The following is a 21,887-nucleotide window of genomic DNA, read 5'->3' on the forward strand; positions in this document are numbered from 1 at the left end:
CATGTGAACTCCAGAATTTACACCTAGTGCTTACAAACTCTGGAAAGCCCGTCAGGTGGAGAGAGGGGTTAGAGTTCCTCCCAGGTGAAAAAAATTCACTGGTTTGTGTAGATGTGTTTAAATCACATCAGCTAAAATAATGCAATATTCATTTTTTAAATCATAGCTTTTAAAAAGCTTCTTTCTAAAACAGAGGTTTTTTGAAAGCTTTAAAGTACAACAAAATCTAAAATCATAAAATAATAAGTGTTTTCATTTCACTAGGAAAGAAAGAGTTTAAAGAAACCTCAACAACTATTTGTTTTGGCTTTGGAAAAGAGCCAGCGAGTCAATTATTTGTTCAGTTCTATTTGCAGCAACAGAGAATAGGCCTAAATTCCATATAGCTGCAGAGGGAAGTGGTGCTTCAAAGGTGGGTACTTATGCTCAGAGACATTTCATGACATTTTTTCCAACAGGTAGTCAGGATACTCAGAGTTGGCCTGATTGGAGGGAATTTACACAGTCCAGCCAGGACTTATAAACACCTGCATGGGTTTGTGGAGAAAGTGTGAAAGGAGGTGGCTATAGCAGCCATCACCTTTTCCCAAGGAATTCCTCTCAAGGTTATTTCAGGTTGGTGGGCAGATAAAAGGATGCCTCGAATTTCACCTCTCTGACTGCAGACTGAGTCAAACTGTGCCACTCCAGTTCCTGTTATCTGGTACCATAGACAGATAAAAGTATCCTCCTGGATAGCTTCCTTTCAACACCAGTGATTGGGCTTCCATTGTTGCTCTAAATCAAATCACTCTCAATCTTGAAACCCTGATTCACACAGGTACAGATTAGACTTGACCCATTGTTTTGGCTTTTTAAGCACTTGCCTTTGTATCTATTGTGTGTCAGGTTCTTCAGAGTTATTCAGTATCAGCTCCCTGAAGGGGCTCATTAAAATTTGTGTGTGTTTGTGTGTCTCACTTGGAGGGAATGGAACCCAAGAGAAATACTTTCATATTACCTTTTAAAACAAGCACAGATACAAGAAATTATTAACTGCTTAGTCTTCCTCTTTGTCTATATGCATTACAAGTCCCTCAGCACCAAGGTTTAATATTTATTGTTGGCTTGTTTGATATTTATTGTTCATAGATGATATTTGGTAAAATATCTTACAATACAAACTCACTGATTCCTTAATTCAAAACTTCTTTGGAATACATAATATTTTTGAGTAGTTTGCATTTACTTGAGTATTTGCATTTATTTATTTTCAAATACCACAAAAATTAACAGGGCTGCTTTGAAAAATGCCATTAGAAATAGCATATGCCCTTTTAAAAGAGCTATTGTTTATTGTTTGTGCATGCTGTTCATATCATTTTAGCCTTCAGCATCACTAATTGAATTGCAGGTGAACCTCACTTTCACTTTTGCTTTTATTAGCTATATATATTCTGCATTTATTTACAGTAGAAAAAAGAAAGCTAACTGGGGAGAGGGGAGGGAAATTATTCTCTCCTTCCTTTGGAGACGAATAACCAAGATGCTGCTACTAATTCTAGCACATTCTAACTTAATTCTGCATGCATGTTTGCCAGTGTCATTATCATCAGCACTGGTGTCACTGTCTCTGTGTAAGAATTAGAATGGGAGCACATGCAAGAAAGGCAGAAGGGCTGTATGGCAAATAAGCACATCTTACTTAAAAATGAAAGCTCCTAATTTTTCAGTAATATCTTAAGAAAGCTTGGGTGAAAATAGCCTAATGGAATGAATTAGGAATATAATTGTTGAATACAGATATTCTTAAAGGATAGATTGGACATACTGGGCTTGAAATGGTGACTCTAGCCTGAATCTCCTCTGCCCAAACATTCTGCAAAGCACTGAAAAGCATCACCACCAATATCTCTTCCACCCAAACCCAGCTGAGAAGTGCTGCAGAGTTTCTTGTTCCTCCCTCTTTAGTGGCTGGCATGGCTCCATCAGGTCTCTTGCATGCACAGTCTGCTATCCTGTGGTGGTGATGGAAAACAGAACTGGAGCATTATGTTGTTCCCTGTGTGATCCTTCAGAGCTTATTCACAATCCTTTGTGTTTCATGTGGCAGCAGAGGAGAACACTGCTTTGCTAATGGAATAACACTGATGAATTCAGTAACAGGAGCCTTGCAGAACAAAAAAACAACAGTTAGTTAATCTGTGATTGTGACCACATTTTTCACTACACTCCAACTCCTTAATAGTCTACAGCCATTTATAGTCAGATTGTCTCATGATAATAAAATATCACATGCATTTAGTAGAATGTTTCTTAGCGCAATTTGTAATCCCCAGACTTGTGGAGTGGCTATATATTCAAATATAAATTTAAGGCTATAATCCCTGAATGGGTTTGCTATGATTTCTAAACTTGTGAAATCATTGGGTTGGTTTTTCCTTTCCAAGTGAAAAGCAGAATGCTTTCCTGTTGTTTGAACTGAGACCAGAGGATGCTTGTCTGTTCCATCAGCATTTCACCCTAATACATTTTCAGAGTTATAGCTGTCATTCAGAGCATACATATAATTCTCCATGGAGGATTATGCAATTGCATCAGTATATGCAATAATTGTGTTGGTTATACTGCTTCGTGTTGCTGTAAATGAATAAGTGAAAGGTTCCTGAAATCAAAGCTTACAAAACCTTAAAAAGGAGAGGGTGGAGAGGAGGAACATATGGACTCAGTTATAGGTCATATCAACAGTTTTAACCTGCTAGCAACTTTGTTAAATGTAAACCACTCTAAATTAAAAAATAAAAAAGTAAAAAAAAAAAGTTCATACCTAGTGGACTGTTCTAAAAACATAATTTCACTGTGTTAATTTTGTGGTAGTGGGTCTGGATGATTAAAATGTGTTACAGATATCTCAGAAGGCTTTAACAAAGTATTTGTTTAGTAAACGGGATCTGGCCCATCCTAAGTAGTCCATGATTGTTTGGCTAAAGTCCTTCTAAAAATGTCTGACTTTTTTTATTTAGAAAATTACTCATGAATATGAGATTACTTCAATATTAATTGCCTTAATCAGGAAAGGATATGAGCAGAAGCTTTCTTGGGGACTATTGCTAACCTCTGAAATGTTGCAAAGGATACATAAACCCAAACATAGAGCTTTTTCTTTGTTCTCTCTCACACATGCAGGCGAACAAGTGTACACACATACCCCACTCCCACTCTTTATCCTCCTCATTTCATTACCCCCATGCTCTCTTTTATAGCTATGGTGATCTGCCCAGCAGTCAATATTCCCCATGCAGGCTGGAGGAATTCTCAGAGAGGCAGAGAAGCTTGTATCCCAGCTGTACTGCTGTGACAGTGGTTTTGTTGTCATTTTTAAAGGGTTTGTTTTCTTTCAGTTTGGTTTTGTGTTATCTTTATTTTTTTTCTTTCTTTTTTTTTTTTTTTTCCTAACCTGATCCACTGGAAAATGTATTTGGAGAGAAAAGCAACCCGTAATGATGTTCTGTTGAAACAAGTGATGCTTGGCTTGCTGAAAACCAGAAGGAAAATAATGACATGAAAATTGTCCTTGCTCAGGAGCAGTAAGCAAAGATTGTATATAATTGGACAGTTATGAATCAATGAAACTGCATAGTTTTTCATGCAACTTGGCAAAAATTCAACTTCCCTATGTATAAGTAATCAGGATCAAAACACTTTTGGAAAAAAAAATAATTTCTTTCTTTAAATTTGTGCGTTCTGGGATGAAACACAGTAACTTTGATCTTTCCATTTGAAATGTATTCCATTTCAGTCCTGGAGCTTTTCTGAAATATGACGGAAAAAGCTCTACTTTCCTTTTCAAGAAGAGCAGCACTAAATTTAAACATCTATTTCATAAGTATATAGGGGAAGAAATAATTGTGAATCACCAAGATTTTGCTGTTGTGTATTCTGCAGTTGCTTGGATCCTTTGTTAAAATCAGAGTCTGGAAAGTAAAACATTCCTAGCTTCAATTTTCTAATATACTCTGGACTTCTGTTTCGAGATCTTCTGCTACTTCTCTTTCTCTTGTTCTACATTCTGCACACCTTTTCAATGCTCCTTCCATATTCCTTGGATCTTCTGATGGCCTCCTATTGGATAGGTTTTTCACATTCCTCTAGTGATGCTGATTCTTGAATTTGATGGGTATGACATTGCAGCTGTGAATTTGGTTAGATAATAATGAGGTTTATTGTTATCTAACTGTTCTCCATTTTTTTTTCACAATTCTTGCATTATTTAGATGCTTTATATTTTCCAGATGTATTGTCCTGTTGAAGTATCTGGAATAGAAGCCTCAATTAATTGTTTTAAAATCTGTATCCAGATTATTGCAGAAAAGTGTTATGAAGCAGGAAGGTAATGCAAAAGGTGTGAGAAAGGACTCACAACCTTGAAAAGTATATTCTGAGAGAATGGTCTTGACTGGAAATACACTCATCAGCAGGGGGGGAGTGAGATACAACAGGTTTATTTTCAAATTGTGGAGATTCAGTTATAATATGGATCAAAGAAAACTGTTTCTTTGAAGAACAGTGGACAGGGAATTACTGACAAGAGAGTATCCTGCTGAAAAGAAATTCAATAGCCATGATGATCTCTAATGAATTTAATAAATGAGGGACAAATCTTGAGATACTTTACATACCAGCAAAAAGGCAAAGTTCCTTCTCCTAAGGGAGCTTTAAGGAAAGGAACTTGCTCTGGAGATTTCTCTCACTCTTCACATCAGTGTAAATTACCAGGGAGAAAAAGAAGAAATTACAAATACTAGGAGACTGTCAAGGATGTAACATGGAAATTTACAGAGACATAACTTAGGGGAGGGACTGGAAATTTCTATTATTTCCTATCCTCAGTAGCAATAGATCATAACCCTAACCCTCTGCTGTGTTGACACTCCAGTTCTCCACCTCACAACTACTGCAAGCAAATTTTATTCAAGTTTTAAATTGATATTTTGAAGTGAGTTTTTTGATCATGTTTTAGTTCCCTTTTGAAAGATTCATGCACAGTTATCCAAATCTGGATGAGCACTGGGTGCTGCTTCATTTAGCACATGTAAATGGCTCCATGAAATTTCAAATAGGACACCACAGTAACTAACTCCCTGAACCACTCAGAGATGTAAAAATCACTTACAAGGGGGGGTGGAGAACACTGCCCACTAAAACTTGGTAGTTCCATAAAGAATTAAAACTACTTGAAACGGCAAGTTTCAAAGCTAAACAGCATGACTGGAAGTTGAATCCCATGAGAACAGACTGAGTCAATGAATACTATTGAAAGATCTAATCATGACAATTTTTGTCAGTATTAAAAGGTGGCAAACACACACATATAGGTAAAGATATATATGATATAGATATAGATATAGATAGATATAGATATCACAGGCTATTCTTCCAAAACCCAATTGGATGTAGCAACTTCTTTTCTTTTCTACTCATCTAAAATCTTCGTGCCTGAAGCATTTCCTTCTTCTTGAATTCATTTGTTCTTGTTTTGTGATCTAGCAGAGGAATTTGTGGTGTGGTGAGATTTGCTTTCTCATTCATTTGCTTATTATTGACCTAGATAAGGTTGGTTATTCTCATTGTTGTCTTCTGCATCAAACAGACAAATAGACCTGTCATCTCTAGTAACATCATATGGGGCAAAAAAAGGGGTATGGATAAGAAATTTCCTGACTTGTTTCTGTACCAGTATGGGCAAGGGGAGCCTAGTAGTGGAGAATATTTTTATTTCTGCAGTTTAACAATTTCCAACAAAAATGATTGCATGCAGGAGTGCTATTTGTAGAAATTTAAAGATGAAAGGGAGTGGAGGACATTGTCCCAGTCCTGAAAGGGTAATAAATTATATTTGAGTAGTTCCAAGAAGACTGTGATGTTCGGAAGTAATTCTAAAAATGAAGACTCCACCATCTTCTAGGTGATCTTTTATAGCACCCCACTATCCTCACTGTTGAGAAGGTTTTTACAATATCTACCCTGAATCTTAATTGCTGCAATTTAGCACATTTCTTTCTGTCCTGTCCATCACTGTGATTGAGAACAGGTGATTTCCTTATTCTTTAGAAACAGCCTTTCATGCATTTGAAAGCTATTATCATGTTCAATCTCAGTTGTCTCCTTTCTAGCCTAATTCTTTCAAGCTTTATTGAAGCCCCTGTTCCCTAGACTCTGGTCATGTTGCTCTCCTCACATTTTTCCCAGTAGGCTCGTGTCTTCCTGGGCTGTGATGCCCAAATTTGTACCTGTATTCCTGCTGAGGGTTTGTTAATGCTGAGCTGAAGGGGAGAATTGCTCTCACATTTTTGCAGGCTGTGCTTGTGTTTGTGCACACCAATATGCTGTGAGCAGATGTCGACTCATGGTGTCACCCTGAGCCACGTTCAAGCACGGAGGCTCACACTAAAGCCAGGCTACCAAAGGGAAAAGAAGTGCCAAGCATTTCACCTGGCCACACATCTATTAGACAAATTTGATAAAGGTTTACTGGAGATTAATTAGCTGAAAAGATACATGGAAAAAGAAATTTGCCACAGGAGATCAGTGATCAGCATTTCAGAGTCGAGTCATCCCCTTCACCAACAACGGGAAATCTGATCATCTTTTCTGTCAGGAGAGAAATATGCATTGCAGATTAATGGCTGGGCTTGTGTTAATGCTCTGGGTTTTCTCGCTCCTTGCTTTCATAGTCACCCAGGTCAGGAAACTTCCTAGTGAGGTTTATGTGTCTGTAGCTCAAGATTGATGAAATAACCTGCTGATCTCAGCACTGCGACCAAAAACCTCAGTGGTACATCAGTTTGTCCTTTTCATACAGAGAAATTAAATTAGGGAGTCTAAATAAATTAACAAAAACTTAACTGTGGTTTACCACCTGGGTCTGTACTGAGTAATGACACAGGAATTCCCTGCTGCTAGTCACATTTACAACATTTACATTGCAAACTGTACTGGAAAGGAATAAGCAAACTTCCTCAAATGCATAATTAGAATTTTCCTTCTGGAAAACTAATCTTGTGAATCTGCGTATTTCTGAGCTTCTTTAGTAGAAGGAAGCCTTTACTGTATTGCTTGCACATTATAAATCTCTTTTGATGAAAAAAATGAAAGAAATGCAAACTAAGAGATGTATTTTATAGACAAAAAAACTTTTTCATACACCGAGTTGTATAATTGAAGCCCATCTTGACTAGAGAAGTAACTTTAGAAGTTTTTAAGGTTGTAAGCTATTTCCCCCTGTGCAATTCAATAGCTCATTACCAGTTAAATATCATTATATTATACTGTATATAGATCCAGTGTTCTGGAAGAATTCCACAAGAAGCAAATGCACTTGTGGGATATCCTCTATAGCTAATGGATATTTATTTTAATGGCATAGACATTGCTTTAAATCTCTTTCTGCATTAATGATAAATTGATCATTAGTGCAAAGTAGGTGAGAATTAAAAATGGCTTCTAATAATTTATAGCTCATATTGATTTTGCTGGAACAATTCAAGAATAAGGCAGAGCCCAGGTCTTTGACTTGGGTAAATTCCATTCAGGTCAGTGGGATGTTTGCTGGAACAAGCTGTCCTTCAACCCTCACTCTGTGGGTTTTGCCCACCGTGTATATTTGGGAGCTCAAAAGCGTGATGCAACATGAGCATTGTTCTTCCATGGGCTCTAATGAGGAAGGATGAAGTTTAATAAGTCCAAGCAAGTGCTGAGTCCTGCATTTTGGCCACAATAACCCTCTGCAATGTTACAGGCTGGGGATGACGTGGCTGGACAGTGCCCAGGCAGAAAGGGACCTGGGGGTACTGATGCACAGCCGGCTGAACATGAGCCAGCAGTGTGCCCTGGTGGCCATACGGGCTATCCTGGCCTGGATCAGGAGTACTGTGACCAGCAGGAGCAGGGAGGTCATTCTTCCCCTGTACTCAGCACTGGTGAGGCCGCACCTTGAGTGCTGTGTCCAGTTCTGGGCCTTCAGTTTGGGAAGGACATTGAGATGCTGGAGTGCGTCCAGAGGAGGCAACGAGGCTGGAGAGGGGGCTGGGAACACAAACCCTGTGAGGAATGGCTGAGGGAGCTGGGGGTGTTCAGCCTGGAGAAAAGGAGACTCAGGGGTGACCTTGTCATTCTCCTACAACTTCCAGGAGGGCAGTTGTGGTCAGGGGAGGTTTGTCTATTTCTCCAGGCAGCAACTAACAGAGCCAGAGGTCACAGTCTCAAGCTGCATTAAGGGAAATATAATTTCAATATTAGGAAAAAGTTTTTTACAGAAAGGGTGATAAAGTACTGGAATGGCCTGCCCGGGGAGGTGGTGGAGTCACCATCCCTGGATGGGTTTAAAAACAGACTGGATGTGGCACTGGGTGCCATGGTTTAGTTGAGGTGTTAGGGCATGGGCTGGACTTGATGATCTTTAAGGTCTCTTCCAACCTGGTCATTCTGTGAATTCTGCAATTCATAAGCCTCTGTGTGACTGTAATTTTGGTGTAGACTTTCACTCTTAGCCTAAGGATTGTTGCTCGTTGTCCCGTGCAATTCAAGTGCATCAAGAGTAGGAGTTTTATTGAGGGAAGTGCCCTGATTTGGAGTTATAAAAATTAACTAATCTTAGCTTTAGAGGTCTCTCAGAAAAAAAGTATTTGAAAGAAGATTTGTTCAATCCCAACTGAAAAATAGCAACAAAGAAAAGGCATTTACCTTTTTTTAAATTAAGACCACAAAAATTATGAAAGGGAACATAATTTTAAAAATTAAGCCACTTTTTACAATGTGATTCTTTAATTTTCTTATGTTCCCTTTATTTTTCACTACAAATAATTTGAGAGCACTTCATGTTACCAAATGAAAAGACAAAAAAAGGGTTTCACTGTAAGTCTCTTCCTGGTTCCACTCCTTTTGCTGCTTTATAAAGTGCTTTGATATATCTGGGTGAGAAGGACTACATCAGTACTAAGCTTTTTTTAAACAAAGCAGCCACAGATCAGTAGCATATACTGTACCAACTCCTCTGACAAACCAGCAATTCTGTGAGAGGCAAGGATATGGAAAAAATGTGATAATTCATATTATGTGATTGTCTTCCTCCAGTGCATGGCATAATTCTGATTGAAATTACTGGCAGTACTTTGTGTGCATCAAAGGAAAAACAGCTCCAGGAACTGACATCCTGTGAAATGTGGAAGAGCTATTATAGGCTGGTGGTTCAATACAGTGGTTTCTGAAACCTTCCTGACAAAACCCATAAGCTTTTTCTGGGCAGCAATGCTCAACTCTGTGGCCAAAGATGGTCAGCAGACCACCCATCTTTTCTATTCAAATTTGTGACAGCTTTAGCATTTGCAAAGTTTCAAAGAGCAGGTTGCAGACCATAATCCCTTTTAGGGCCCCATTCTTCTCGTTTTACTTGTTAGAAACAAAATTAGATCCAAGGGTGTTAAAAGAAAGCTGCTAGCTTTCTAAGCCTTTAAAAATATGTATGCATTGCACATTTTTTTCTCTGAGTACATCTTTTATTATGCACTGAAATAAATAGGTAAAATTAGGCAAGTTTTGATAGAGCCACAAAATTGCAGCTGAGAAGTCCTGGATTTTCTTTCCTGTTACAACCTGCTTTTAAAGATAAGCCGGTTGTGACTCTTCATTTTAATTATATAGCAGGCACTTTGTTTTAGCTAGGAATTTCTTTAATGTAATTCATTAAAACTAAAACACAGGTATGAATAAAATTATTTTCTGTTTCCAATCTCTTGATATTTGCACCCATTATTTGCATATATGCTAATATATGGAGCTTGGCCAACAAAGTTTCTTTACAATGGTAATGTTTTCCCATACGAATTGTCCCTTTAAGCAAAGTTGATCAAATATTTACAGGATTCCCATCTATCTATGTATAAAAATTGAGGGAGGCCCACGCTTCCACAATTATTACAAACAGTGGCATTCATCAGGAAGCAATCTCAAAGTGCTTTAAACAGACAATTGGCTTTAAAGTTACACTGAATATTCTTGTTAGAGCTTTATAGACAACATCTTGTAGGTGGAGAAGACCTAATCCTGCAATGTTCTGTTTAATAGTGCTGGGGGATAAAAACCTTTCAGTATTGGTGTGAAGGGTGTAATTCCACCAAGCCTTTCCCATGCCAATACCCTTTATCTTTGGGGCTGGTAATGTTGACCCAGCTTACCAGTTAGCCATTAAATGGGAAATGCTTTGCAGTGATTTGTCCAAGGTTACACTTTGCAAAACTGCGGCAGAGGCAGGTGTAGAAGTTCCATGCTTTCCATAATACCAAAGAGGATTGTAGGATTGTGTTTTAGGGGAGGGTCAAACCATCAATCATCACAACAGGTAATTCATATTGCATTGTCACTGGATGAGAAGTGTGCCAGTAAAATGCAGATAGCTCTCCCTACTTGAGTGCTTCCCCAAAAGCCTATTTCCTAAATATGAATCCCCTGTATTTGTCCTTAAGAAAAGAACAGAATATATATATCATCAGATTTTCTCTCTCCTTAAGTTAATTACCTTTGGCTTCTGTAGTAGCTTAATTTTTCTTGCCCTATCAATAAGCCTGCTGAAAGAAGCACAGCACAAAGGGTTTTATCAGTGTTATTGATTGGCTAGAAAGTGATGTGTTTGTGACTATTGGAGCTTCTCCAGTGTGTATTTATTTACATTGGGGGGAAAAAAAAATCAGCATTACTTGGAAAAAAAATAACTAAAACTTTCATTTAACATTACAAAAGAGAGTATTGCTTAATCCCTGAAGTAGGAAATTGCTTTTCTTCATGATCCATTGCTTTCATACTGTTTCTGGCTGCTGATGCTGAAGGAAAGAAAAACTGTTCTCACTCTGTTTTCGCCGTATCGCTTTTCTTATCCTCCACAACAAAAAAAATTTTAAAAAAAATTTGGCTGCTAATTTGTTGTTGAAGTAAATACAGGGAGGGGAGGGCCTGGATAAGAAAAGATGTTTTTGTCTCGAATGGGCACTTGCAAATATGCAAGCAGAATAAAACTTTATGTGGAAATCTGAAAAGAGGAGATTAAGGATTTGAAGTTGTATTTCAAAGCTGAAGTATATGAGCTATTGCTATTCTTTGAGATGCTGTTATGGTTTTATACCTAAATTCAGCAGCATGCTCCCAGAAGATGAATGTTGCTAAGGAATGTTTTTTTTCTTGTGTTCTGATCTTGTACATATACAGAGAGAAAGAAAATGGCAATTAGAAGGAAAAGGCATAGCTGGCTGAAACAAAATGCTGGTATTTTGTTTCACCTTGCTTAAGACTCATTCTTTTTTGTTAAAAGCACCTATTGTTTTATTGCTTCTAATATGCACTATAAAAATACAGTGTGTTACAGCTCAGTGCTGGAAAATACAAATGGACTGTAACTAAGGAATGATTATTCAGCTTTGGAAGTTACAGTACTTAATTAATGATTCCCTGACATTGTCGGGACAGGTCACAGAATGGATTTTAGAGTAATTGTAAGTTACCAGCAGTGGTTTTAAATTTTCCCCTAGGAACAGCAATAGAAGTTGTATTTTCTCTTTTCCTATCAGTGGTGTCTCTTGTTTCCTTTTTTAATCTGATTACTTTCTTGCTTTTTGAACCCATTTAGTCTTGCAAACCATAATCAGAGGTTATGCCAGTAAAGCAGTATTCTGAACTGTGATGGCAAGTTTCTGAGACTGGTATCTCACAGGAGAGGCACATGTACCTTTCATTTTGAGTTTTAGCTTGTGCTAGCTATATGAGGAAATTAGCAAGACCATACCATATGTCCAATAAAAGCTTCATTAGAAAGGCATTAGTAGATTAATCCAACTTACTCTGTGGTTTATTTTATTTAGAATGTAATAAGGTAAGTTCATTAGTTTGCAGGCTTAATGTTTTCTACTGTACCTCAAAGCAACCAGTAACAATTCCATTGAGATTCCCCAGATCTCACTAACACCTGTCAAGATAAACACATGGCTCTCTGGGGGAATCACCTTGGCAACATAACTGAGGGAATCTAGAAAAAAAGTAAGTCTTTCACATACAAAAGGGTGTTACACAGTCTAAACTTGATTAATGATTTTTCACATGCCTCCGAGGTCATATATCTCTTTAAAGTAGGAAAAGAAGTCAAATCAATCTCTGAAGAACAAATATTTTGGAATGTACAATACTGCATCTGAAATGTATTTTAAAGAACTTGAAGGATGTAGAATAATTGTGCAATTTGAGCTGAGCCTCAGAAAGGCTGTCTGAGACCAGCAATTCAGTCTCCATCCCCCTAGGGCTAATATATTAGATTACAAGGATTATTGTAGTGGCACTATTTGTGCCACTACATTTAAGATCATGTCAGCATTTTCATTTTAAACCTGTATGTTCAGAGGTTCATAACTCAGATATAGGAAATTTGCTTGACGTTACAAATGTGTTCTGCACAACAGTGACACTTTTTCTGGGGAGGAAAAAAAAAGAAAGAAAGAAAGAAGCTTAAAGCTAAATAAGTATTTGGACATTTTCAAGTTATGACTGCCAAAAGTTAGTGTCGTTTTCTTGAAACTCTGCTTTGTAAATTCAGTTCTTTCTGCAGATGACTTGTAGCACTACTGCTGTCTGGAGTCTAAAGCAATGTATTGCACTGGACAAAGAGTAGATGGCTGCATCTCATCCCTTTCCTTGCCAAGACTGAAGCAGGACTAACGTGTTCAAGGAAGGCAGGAGGTGGAACTTCACTGTACATCCTCTTCTCGACCCAGGCCAGAAAAGTGAGGGGTGTTGTGTGATGATCATGAGTCATAAGGAGGGATATCTTAGAAATCCTGTCAGGAAACCCTGCTTAGAAATGCAGTCCTGACTTTAGGTACTTCACAAATACCATTTAAGGCTCTCTTGGCTACCAGTGGACTTCCTACAAAAAAAAAAATTAAAAAATTAACTTTGCCTTGCAAAATCTTTAAACTCAATCTCCTCATTTTGTGGATGTTGCACTAGGTCTATTCTGAGCTTTCCTTGACATGGCTTTAATATCTCAGTTATTGTGCATGGTAAACAGTATAGCTGCAAACAACTCTGTAATACACACACTTTTCCTATTTCTGGAGGTCTTTATCAACAAATAGGTTTTGCATATGCTTGTACTGGATACAAAAGAGCAGAATACTGGGTTCTGTTATTGGCATTTGTCATCAAACTTTTTGATGACTAATTTACAAGCTATTTTTGTGGTGGCTTGCTTTCTGTCCCTAGCTGAAGTATTTGCTGAGGAGTTCAAATCAGTAGCATTCAAGCTGTACTAGGGATGTCTCTTTTCTGTGGCAATGCAGTGCCAATTCCTGCAGCAGCACTGGGAGAAGTCAGAGAGACTTCTGCAGGTTCTGCAGCAGCAGCCTAATTGCCCATGGAATTAACCACTCCTGTGGTAGCCCAGAGAGAACATGGCTAGAGGCCGTTTGCTACAGGACTACAAATCTCCTAAATGCCACATACAGGTGGATTTGCCCTTATTTCCTGTGGCTTTAGATTGGAGCCAAAGGGGGAAGCTACACAAAGTGCCAGAAATCTTTCCACCACATTAAACTAAAAAAAAAAGAATTAAAAAATAAAAAAAGAAAATATGACATTAAGTGGCATCACAGCACTGGGAGCCAGCAAAAGCCAACCCCCAGTGGATTCTTAGCCATCCTCCTCAAGCCAGCTCAAAGGACCAACCAGGGCTATTTCAGACAAAGAGGGACCTTCTCTGCACAGTCAAAATTGCCCTGTCAAATTTCCCCAGGAAAATGTTCTCCACAAGCCCCTTCTTCTCTAAATTGAAAAGATCTGGCTTATGTGCATGTCTTCAATGAAATGAAACAAAATGAAAATCAGCTTGATTTTGACAGCAAGGAATAGCAAGAAAGAGATTACTTTATACACACAGTGTCAAGAAACATTTATTATGAAGATTTAAGCCTATCTGGATGGACAGAGAGACTTATTAACTGCACCAGGATTTGTTTTGAACTATGCACAGAGAGAGAATAGCTACACTACAGAGAAAGCAGCCTAAGTATTTTCTTTGTAAGCTCTCCTTTCTCACATGATTACCAAAATTTTGAATTTCTTTGCATTTTGTGGCTGCACAAATACTCCATTCATTCCCTTAGGATCATATTTTTTACCTTCTAAGTCTTCAAGTAGTTCATATGATAAAGTTTACTGGCATAGAATAAACAGTTTCAGCCCTGGGTTATGTAGGGTTAGGACACAAACTGGACATGAATGACAGGACTTGATTCAGCATCTTGCAATTAACTGGCTTTTGAAAGGAACATTCTCTGCTGTTTAAAAGAGGAAAGTTACCACCTCCACTGTTATCAGACATCAGTAAAAGTACTGGGAGATACAGGGTATAGGTCATTAAATTCAGCAGTGTTTATAGTGGAAAGAGGAAACATTAGCTTGACTGTTTTCTTCTCTAAGCCTCTGTCTGCGGGCTGGATAAACAGAAAGTCTGGTCTGTTTAACTGTAATCACAGAATGTCCACGTGCTTTCAAATTAAGGGAGGGTCCAAGCCTAGCAGTGGGGAAAACCTGTAACATAAAATATTGGTATAGGTAATTGTATAGTATTCCTGTAATACACAGATTTGTGGAGGTGTTTTGGGGTGGTTTGTTTGTTTGTTTCTTTATTATTTTGTTGAATAGCAGCTGAGCTTCAGGAATTTAAGAGTGGATGTTACAACACTAAATGCAGGATTAACTGGAGATGGCCAGGGAAGCCTGATTGCATAAGGTGGCACTTAACCAAAAGAAACTCTGAATTTTACTGACAACTTCTGCTGGCCTAAGGCATGGTCTGAACTTCAGTTTTGCTGGTGTTGCTGAAGTTGTCCATCTTAGCTGATCTATCTGTACTGTTGCAGAGAGATATGGTCATAATACCAGCAAGAAGTATCTGGTTTAATTTGAGGAAGTAATGTAACCTATACTCATGGGAGTACTTTTTTTGTTTGTATAAATTTTCTTTAGGGGCATTTGATGTTTATAGCATAACGACGGCAGAACAAATCAGGGAAAGATGTGTTCTTACAATAAGGATATTCTTGCTCAAAAAATTTAGAAGCCTACTGGTATTAACAGAGTTCATTTGATACAAATACCTTGATTAAAAGTCATAATGTGACCTGCACAGGGTAAGTGTTAAATGGGACTAACTTCACTGAGATAAATTCTGGAGATACTAAAAACTACCTTGTGAACACTAGAGTTCATTCTCATGTTTTGTTTACTATGTTTCTGCAGTGGAACATTTATTTGTTTACACAAACTCTTGTTTATTGTCTTCTTTTGTACCACTTCTTCATTCTTTGAGTGAACCTTCGCAGACTGATAGCAGCATGTTGATTGTGTTGGAAGTACAATTCTATGTCCTTGGGGATTAAAACCAGGTTATTTCAACTTCAGTTAGTCCTCAGCTAACAGAAATTTATACTCTTATGTCAGCAGGGCAAGCATTTTAAATAAGAAATGCTGCTTACCTTCATTTTTACTTTTACTTGCAGAAGCTTTTAGCTTACTTGTTATTAGAAAGCCTAACTCCAACTGCCAAAAGACCCAATTAAACTTCTTAAACAGAGTCACAGAATCATGGGACCATTTAGGTTAGAAGAGTCCTCTAAGATCCCTGTTAACCTAGCACTGTCAAGGCCACTGAATCATGTCCCTAAGGGCCACATAGAAACCTGGAATGGTTTGGGTTGAAAGGGACCTTAATTATGATCTCATTCCAGCCCCCTGGCCATGGACATGGATACCTTCCTCTTGACCACGTTGCTTAGAGCTCCATCCAGCCTGACCTTGGACACTTCCAGGAATGGGGCAGCCACAGCTTCTCTGGACAAACTGTTCCAGCGCCTCACCACCCTCAGAATAACAAATTTCTTCCCAATGTCTAACCCAAATCTCTACAGGTCTTTTAAATACTTCCAGGAATGATTAATTCACCATTTCCCTGGGCAGCCTGTTCCCCTTGGGCAGCCTGTTCCAGTGCTTGACAAGACTTGCAGAAGTTTTTCCAGATATCCAATCTAAATTTTCCCTGTCATGACTTGAGGCCATTTCTTCTTGTTCTATCACTCTTTACTTGAGGAAAGAGACCGACACTCACTTACAACCTTCTTTAAATCAAAACATGCAAAAAGTATAAGTGTCTGACTATCTGGATTTGCTTCAAATTGGAAAGAAGTTATATTAGCTTGCTGAAAACACAAAAAAAAATTGAGCAAGAGAGGATTTTACTGGGATGTCTTTTATTTGCCTTCCTGTCTCCATCTTGCTTTCACACACACTTCCTTCTTCACCTTCCTGGTATTCTTTGAATTTTCAATCTTTTAATATTTTCTGCAAATTAATTCCCTCCCATTTCTCACCCCTGCACTGCATTAGATCACCTTTCTCCCCCATGAAACTTGGATAGTCCTCTCTCGTTTGTGGTTCAGAGTGCAGAGCCAGAAAAATGTCAAATGTTGTTAAAATTAGAGTTGCTACACCCAAGGTGCCGATCACATTACCAGATCCAGAAAGGGATGCCTACTTAGAGGGCAGTCACCCCATTCACACTTGAATAGTGCTCTTAAGAGTTAGATGCCTAAATAGTTTTGTGAGGGTTTGGTCTTTGTGTACTCAACTCTTGGTTTGGATGCAGAGCATCAAAACAATCCATTAATGTAACGGTCCCTAAGCAGTGTTTAATATCATAACCTAGCACCTAAAAATGACCCATTATAATCTATCTGATGAAAAAAAAAACTTCACTAAGTAGTCTCCAGGCACAAATTGAAACTAGAAACTTTAGTGGCAGTTGTGTATGTGTGCTGCATAAATAGTACATATTTAATAAAGTAGAGCGCTAAAAAACCCCTTTTATCTTCGGTAAAATATTAAATGAAGTACCTTGGAAGTACCTAAACATTTTATTCATTTGTCCTTGTTTTTTAAGCACTTTAGGCCTCCCTGGCACAGTAGATGGCAGATGGAGCAATAATTTAGATTAAGGTACTCAAACTACAAAGATCTCCAACAACACAGAGTGCTCCCACCAAGTCCTTCTGAATCCACCCCAAAGTGGATCCTCAGCCAAAGTTGAACAAACTGTGCTCGGGCTGGAAGGGACCTGTGGAAAGCCTCTCTCAGCAAGGTTACACACCTAATGGGGAATGCCCCAGTGGGAATGGAGCCATGCTTCCCTGGGTGCTGACAAGGAAACTCCCGCTGCAAGGTAGCACAATCCTTAAAACAGCACAGCCAAGCAAAGTTAGTCTAGACAGGACTTGCCAGCTGAAATTTTATCAGCACAATTGTGTTGCCAACTGCATCGTTACATGGTTGGCAATACCGGCTTCCTATTTCAGAGGAGTGATAACAATTTTAAGTTCCTCGTCTGTAGGATGTCTAGAATCATTAAGAACAGTCAAGTTAACTACTGCCTGTTTCTAAAACGGCAGCAACATGTGAACAATTTAATGAAAAACTGGTTCCAGTGACTGAAATATTTTGTTTCCTGAGTCAGATTGATAGAAAACCTTGTGGTATTTATGGATGAAGTTTCTAACACACATTACTTGCATCAACAGGAAACATACATCAGGAGGTTTAATTTTATGAGAGCTGTCGAACCCAGGCTGACTTTTCTTTAAGGTTTCATATCTTTTTCTCCTTCTTTCCCTAACTCCCAAACTTAGAGAAATTATTGTCTTTTATTTTTTTAGGAGGTGACAGTGCATGACAGTTGAAAGCTGATAGTTGGGAAAATTGATGTTTCTTCTCTCACACGGAGGCTTTTGGAGACAGGTTGGAAAACTGACTTCCTCCTAAGCTGCCTTTCCCTCTGGCGAGCCGGGGGGGGCACAGAGTGGCCAAGGCGAGTGCGGGCTTCCTTCGGGATGCGTGCCTGCCTTTCCACGGAGTGCAGAAATGGCTCGGGCAGTGCTGCTTTCCTCGCTGCCTTAAGGCTCTGTTATAATTTACCTCGGCGTCTTGGCAAAACTTTGGGCCGTGGCGAGGCTGCGATGTGACTTGTCCAGGTGGGCAGGGCAGGAGCAGCCGCTTTTGCTCGGCGCTGCTCCAGGGCTTCGGGATCTTTTCGTCGCCTCCCGGCACGACCTCGCGGCGAAGGGCGTTTCTGTGGCCGGGGGCAGCGATCCTCCCTGGGCTGAGCAGGGCGAAAAAGCCTTTCTCGTTCTTCAGCCTACGCGGCTGAGCAAAGGTTGTGACTTCCCTCCTCACCCGCGGGAATTAGCGCCTCGGCGAACTGCAGCGGTTTTCGTTTAGATTAACGCGAAATGTATTAAAAAAAAAAACAAACCAAAAAACCAAAAACAAAAAAACCACCACCCCATTCTCACGCCCACCGCTCGCCCTCTCGCTTTCACGCATCCGCTACCCGCACCCATGATCTCATGCTGCTGAAGGCATGGCACAAGATCCGCGGCAGGCTGGGAGCGGGGGAGGGAGGAGAGGAGAGGAGGGAAGGAGGAGAGGAGGGCCGGGAGCGTGCGGCTTGCACACCCTGCTGTGCCCAGGTGCGGTACTGCAGGGGCTGCGCCTCCGCGCCCGGCTCCGGGGGGCGCAGGACCCGCCGCGGGGCGATGGGTTAGCCCTTAGCATACCGACCCTTGGCTTTTAAACGTGGCATCGGCTCACACGGCACCCCCGGCTCTGTGTTGTGTCTGTGCGAGGGTGCCGGTGCTTTGGGGAGCCCCCCGCCCTGTTTTGGGGGTAGGCGTGGGGCGAGCCCCGCAGCCGGGCGGCGATGCGGGAGCTGCCGGCGCCGCCCTGCCGCTGCGGGGGAACGAGGGGGGCTCAGCCCAGAAAGGATTTTTTTTTTTTCCAGCCCAGCTTGCGGCTGCGGTGGGCGGCCGAGGTGCGGTAGTTGAGTGGTGCCGGAGAAAATCCCGGTAACTCTTTGTTCGGCGCCGTGTGCGTAATGACCGGATAATCACAGCCCGTGCCCGAACAGACGGAGGGAAACATCTGATGGGCGAAGTTTAGGCCAATTAAAAGACCCCGAAATCGTTCTTTTTTAAGATGAAAGTGGGTTTTCGAGACACTGGTACCTGTGAACTGTCGGAGGAGGGGAAGTGCTCCTGCCGTGCTGCTGACTCCGCGGCGCGGGTGGGGAGGAGAGGCGTGTGAGAGAGAGTGTGTGTGTGTGTGTGTCCCCTCCACACCGCCCGAGCCGCGTTCTGGAAGTGCGCGGCTCCCGAAAGGCTGAGGAGAGGCAGCGCGACTGTGTGGGAGCTGAACTCAGCCTCCCTCTTTAACATAGGCTCGTCCTCTGCATTGCATCCAAGCCTCAGCGATTTGCTGTTCGGAGACTGCAGATTTGCATAGCCCTGCTCCTCGCAAGCATGCTTATTTTTATTTTTTTTATTTTTTTTTTTCTTTCCCAGCTTCTTTCATAAGGGTGCACTATTCTCCCTGAAAACATCCTCGGGTATTACTGTCAATAGCCAGACCACTGAGCTTGCCGGAGCAGCCTGATTATTGTCTGGCGGCGTGTGCGAGTGTGTGAGTGTGTGTTCGCGAGTGTGAGTGTGTGTGCGCGCCCGGAGAGAGCTCGCTCGGTGAGGGCTCACCAGTTTGGAGATGAATGGAGGGAAGAGCAGCAGTTTGATTTTTCTCTGCTTTCCCAGCGCTGGCTGATGGAGTGGCATCCCCTTTTCTCTTTCTTAGCAGAAATGTGGCATGATTGGCTACACTGTGGATTACTGAGGATGGGGGAATGCTTGGCGTTCTCGTAGCCCTTGCAACTGTGGAGTATTGTTAATGAGCACCAGCCCCGGGAAAGCTGAAACTAACGATTGTCTGGGCACGGGGCTTTTGCCCGCTTCCACCTCTTTGCGAAGGCTCTGAACTGCCTGGATTCTCTGACTATGTCTCGGATTGTTTTGGGTAGAAGAAGACCTGGAGAAAAGGATCCTCATAGGCTTTCCCAAAGGGAAGAGATGGCTCGCCTGGTGCCGTGAGCTGCAGCCAGCGCCGTGTGCGAGTGTGCGAGCGCCTCTGCCCAAAGTTTGCCTCCGTTGCTGTGGCTGCCGCTCCTCCCGAGGACGCCGCGGGCCGGCTCGCCGCGCACCGGAGGATGGGGGGGCTCCTTAGGGGCAGCCCGGAGCCGGGACCCGCCAGCAGCGGCAGCAGCAGCGCCGGCGGCCGCTTGGCCCTGCTCTGGATAGTCCCGCTCACTCTCAGCGGCCTCCTTGGGGTGGCGTGGGGCGCCTCCAGTTTGGGCGCTCACCACATTCACCATTTCCACGGCAGCAGCAAACATCATTCAGTGCCTATCGCTATCTACAGGTCACCGGCTTCCTTGCGAGGCGGACACGGTGGGTTCGGGTGCCGCTCGGTGCCTGCGCGGTCGGGGGCGCGCCGCCCCGCAGAGGTCAGACCCCGCGGTCTGCCGGGGCTGCGGCGGCCTCGGGGGGAGAAGGGAGGGCTGGGCTGCGGGGTCCGGGCCCGTCCCGCCGCTCCCGGTGGGGCGGGGGATGCTGGCGGGGCCGCCGGGCATCCCCCGGGGCTGGCGGCGTGTCGGTGCCGTGCGCCCCGCGGGGTCGCTGCGGGGTCCGCGGGCGCGGGGCAGGCGCTGGAGCGGAGATTTCCCGCACCCCGCCGCTCCCTGCCCCGCCGCAGCGGGGGAAAGCCCAGCCCGGAGGCGCCCGGAGCTGCGGCCCCCGGCTGGGAGCGCCCCGCCTCGCCCCCCCCCTCCACTCCCCGTCCCCTCCCTGCCCCGATGCGGGGACACACGGGCAGGGCAAGCCGCCCCCAGGGCGGGGGCAGGGCAGGGCGCCCGGGGACCCCGGCGAGGGGCGAGGGGCGGGGAGGGAGCCGGGGCGCTGCTCCAACCGCTGGTGATGATCGCGCTGCTTCCAGTTCATTACCTTGGTGGAAAGTCGATGAACTAAAGCAAAGGTCAGCTCATTATGCCGGGGATCGGGGGAGAGGTAAGGGCTGACACACTGAGGGAGGGAGTCGATGCCCGCTGTAGCGGGCAGCAGAGGGACGGAGATGAAATTCTTTCCAAGTGCAAATACATTTTGCTTAAGAACGACAGTGCTCCGGTAGTTAGTTTCTGAAGTGACAGGAAGCTGCTTCAGTGCCTTTTGGACAGCCCCCGTGCAGTTCTCTTTCTTTTTGCACGCAGACTTGCGAGAGCCTGCACATCAATACATACATAATAAGTGTGCATTACATATGACCAAAAGCCTGTCAAAGAAAGCAACATCAGACTGTGTTTTAAGGATTTAAAGCCTCCCTTTGTCTCCGAGGGAGGAAGAGAAGATAACGAAACCCCCTTGTTGGTTTCTGATTAGATTATACAGCTTCATTCTTCTTCATTTTCTCGCCTTGCCTTGCTTCATTTGCACGACCATGCGATGTCATTTGCAGGCTTTGCAAAGAACCAGATCTTGTACCTAACCTCTGCTTCTCTGTGCAAGATGACCTAGTTGCAGGCACGAGGTAGTTAGGAATTATTGGATTTTTTCCAGTGATTAACAATGCCGGTATTGGTGGAAGCAGTAGCATTGTTTACCTGAAAATCCCCACTGTGTGCTAAATACCCATTGATACACAGCTGCTAGAAAAGTGCACAGAAATGCCTCTCCTTAAGCATTTTGTTATTTTTTAAAAACTTATATGACTGGTCTAATTAAAAGCAAAACAATTGAGAAATTCAGGCCAGCACTCTTCTCTGTAGTGCACTTGAGGCAGTGCAAGATTGAGAATGCTGCATGTTCTGTAATGTATGTGCTACAAGGGAGAGCTAAAGATGTATGTGTGTGCACACATGTGTCTATATGCTTATTATTCTCTCAATT

The 21,887-nt window shown here is 42.1% G+C and overlaps 1 protein-coding gene across 36 annotated transcripts in view; it reads left to right on the top strand.

The window, feature by feature from the left end:
• Positions 1-21,887, top strand: part of NRXN1 (neurexin 1) — a 675,546-nt gene that overhangs the window by 383,905 nt on the left and 269,754 nt on the right. For 2 of the 36 annotated variants that reach the window (XM_030946761.1, XM_030946762.1), the window contains exon 1: positions 18,591-20,396. The exons of 32 other annotated variants lie outside the window; for them this stretch is intronic. In XM_030946761.1, coding sequence (XP_030802621.1) covers positions 20,156-20,396 — 241 coding nt within the window. In that variant the 5' untranslated portion in view covers positions 18,591-20,155. Of the gene's footprint in view, positions 1-18,590; positions 20,397-21,887 lie in introns of those variants that run through there. 2 more of the 36 variants (XM_030946760.1, XM_030946759.1) reach the window with 2 other exon arrangements.

This window comes from Camarhynchus parvulus, chromosome 3, assembly GCF_901933205.1.
Source record: "Camarhynchus parvulus chromosome 3, STF_HiC, whole genome shotgun sequence".
NCBI lineage: Eukaryota > Metazoa > Chordata > Aves > Passeriformes > Thraupidae > Camarhynchus > Camarhynchus parvulus.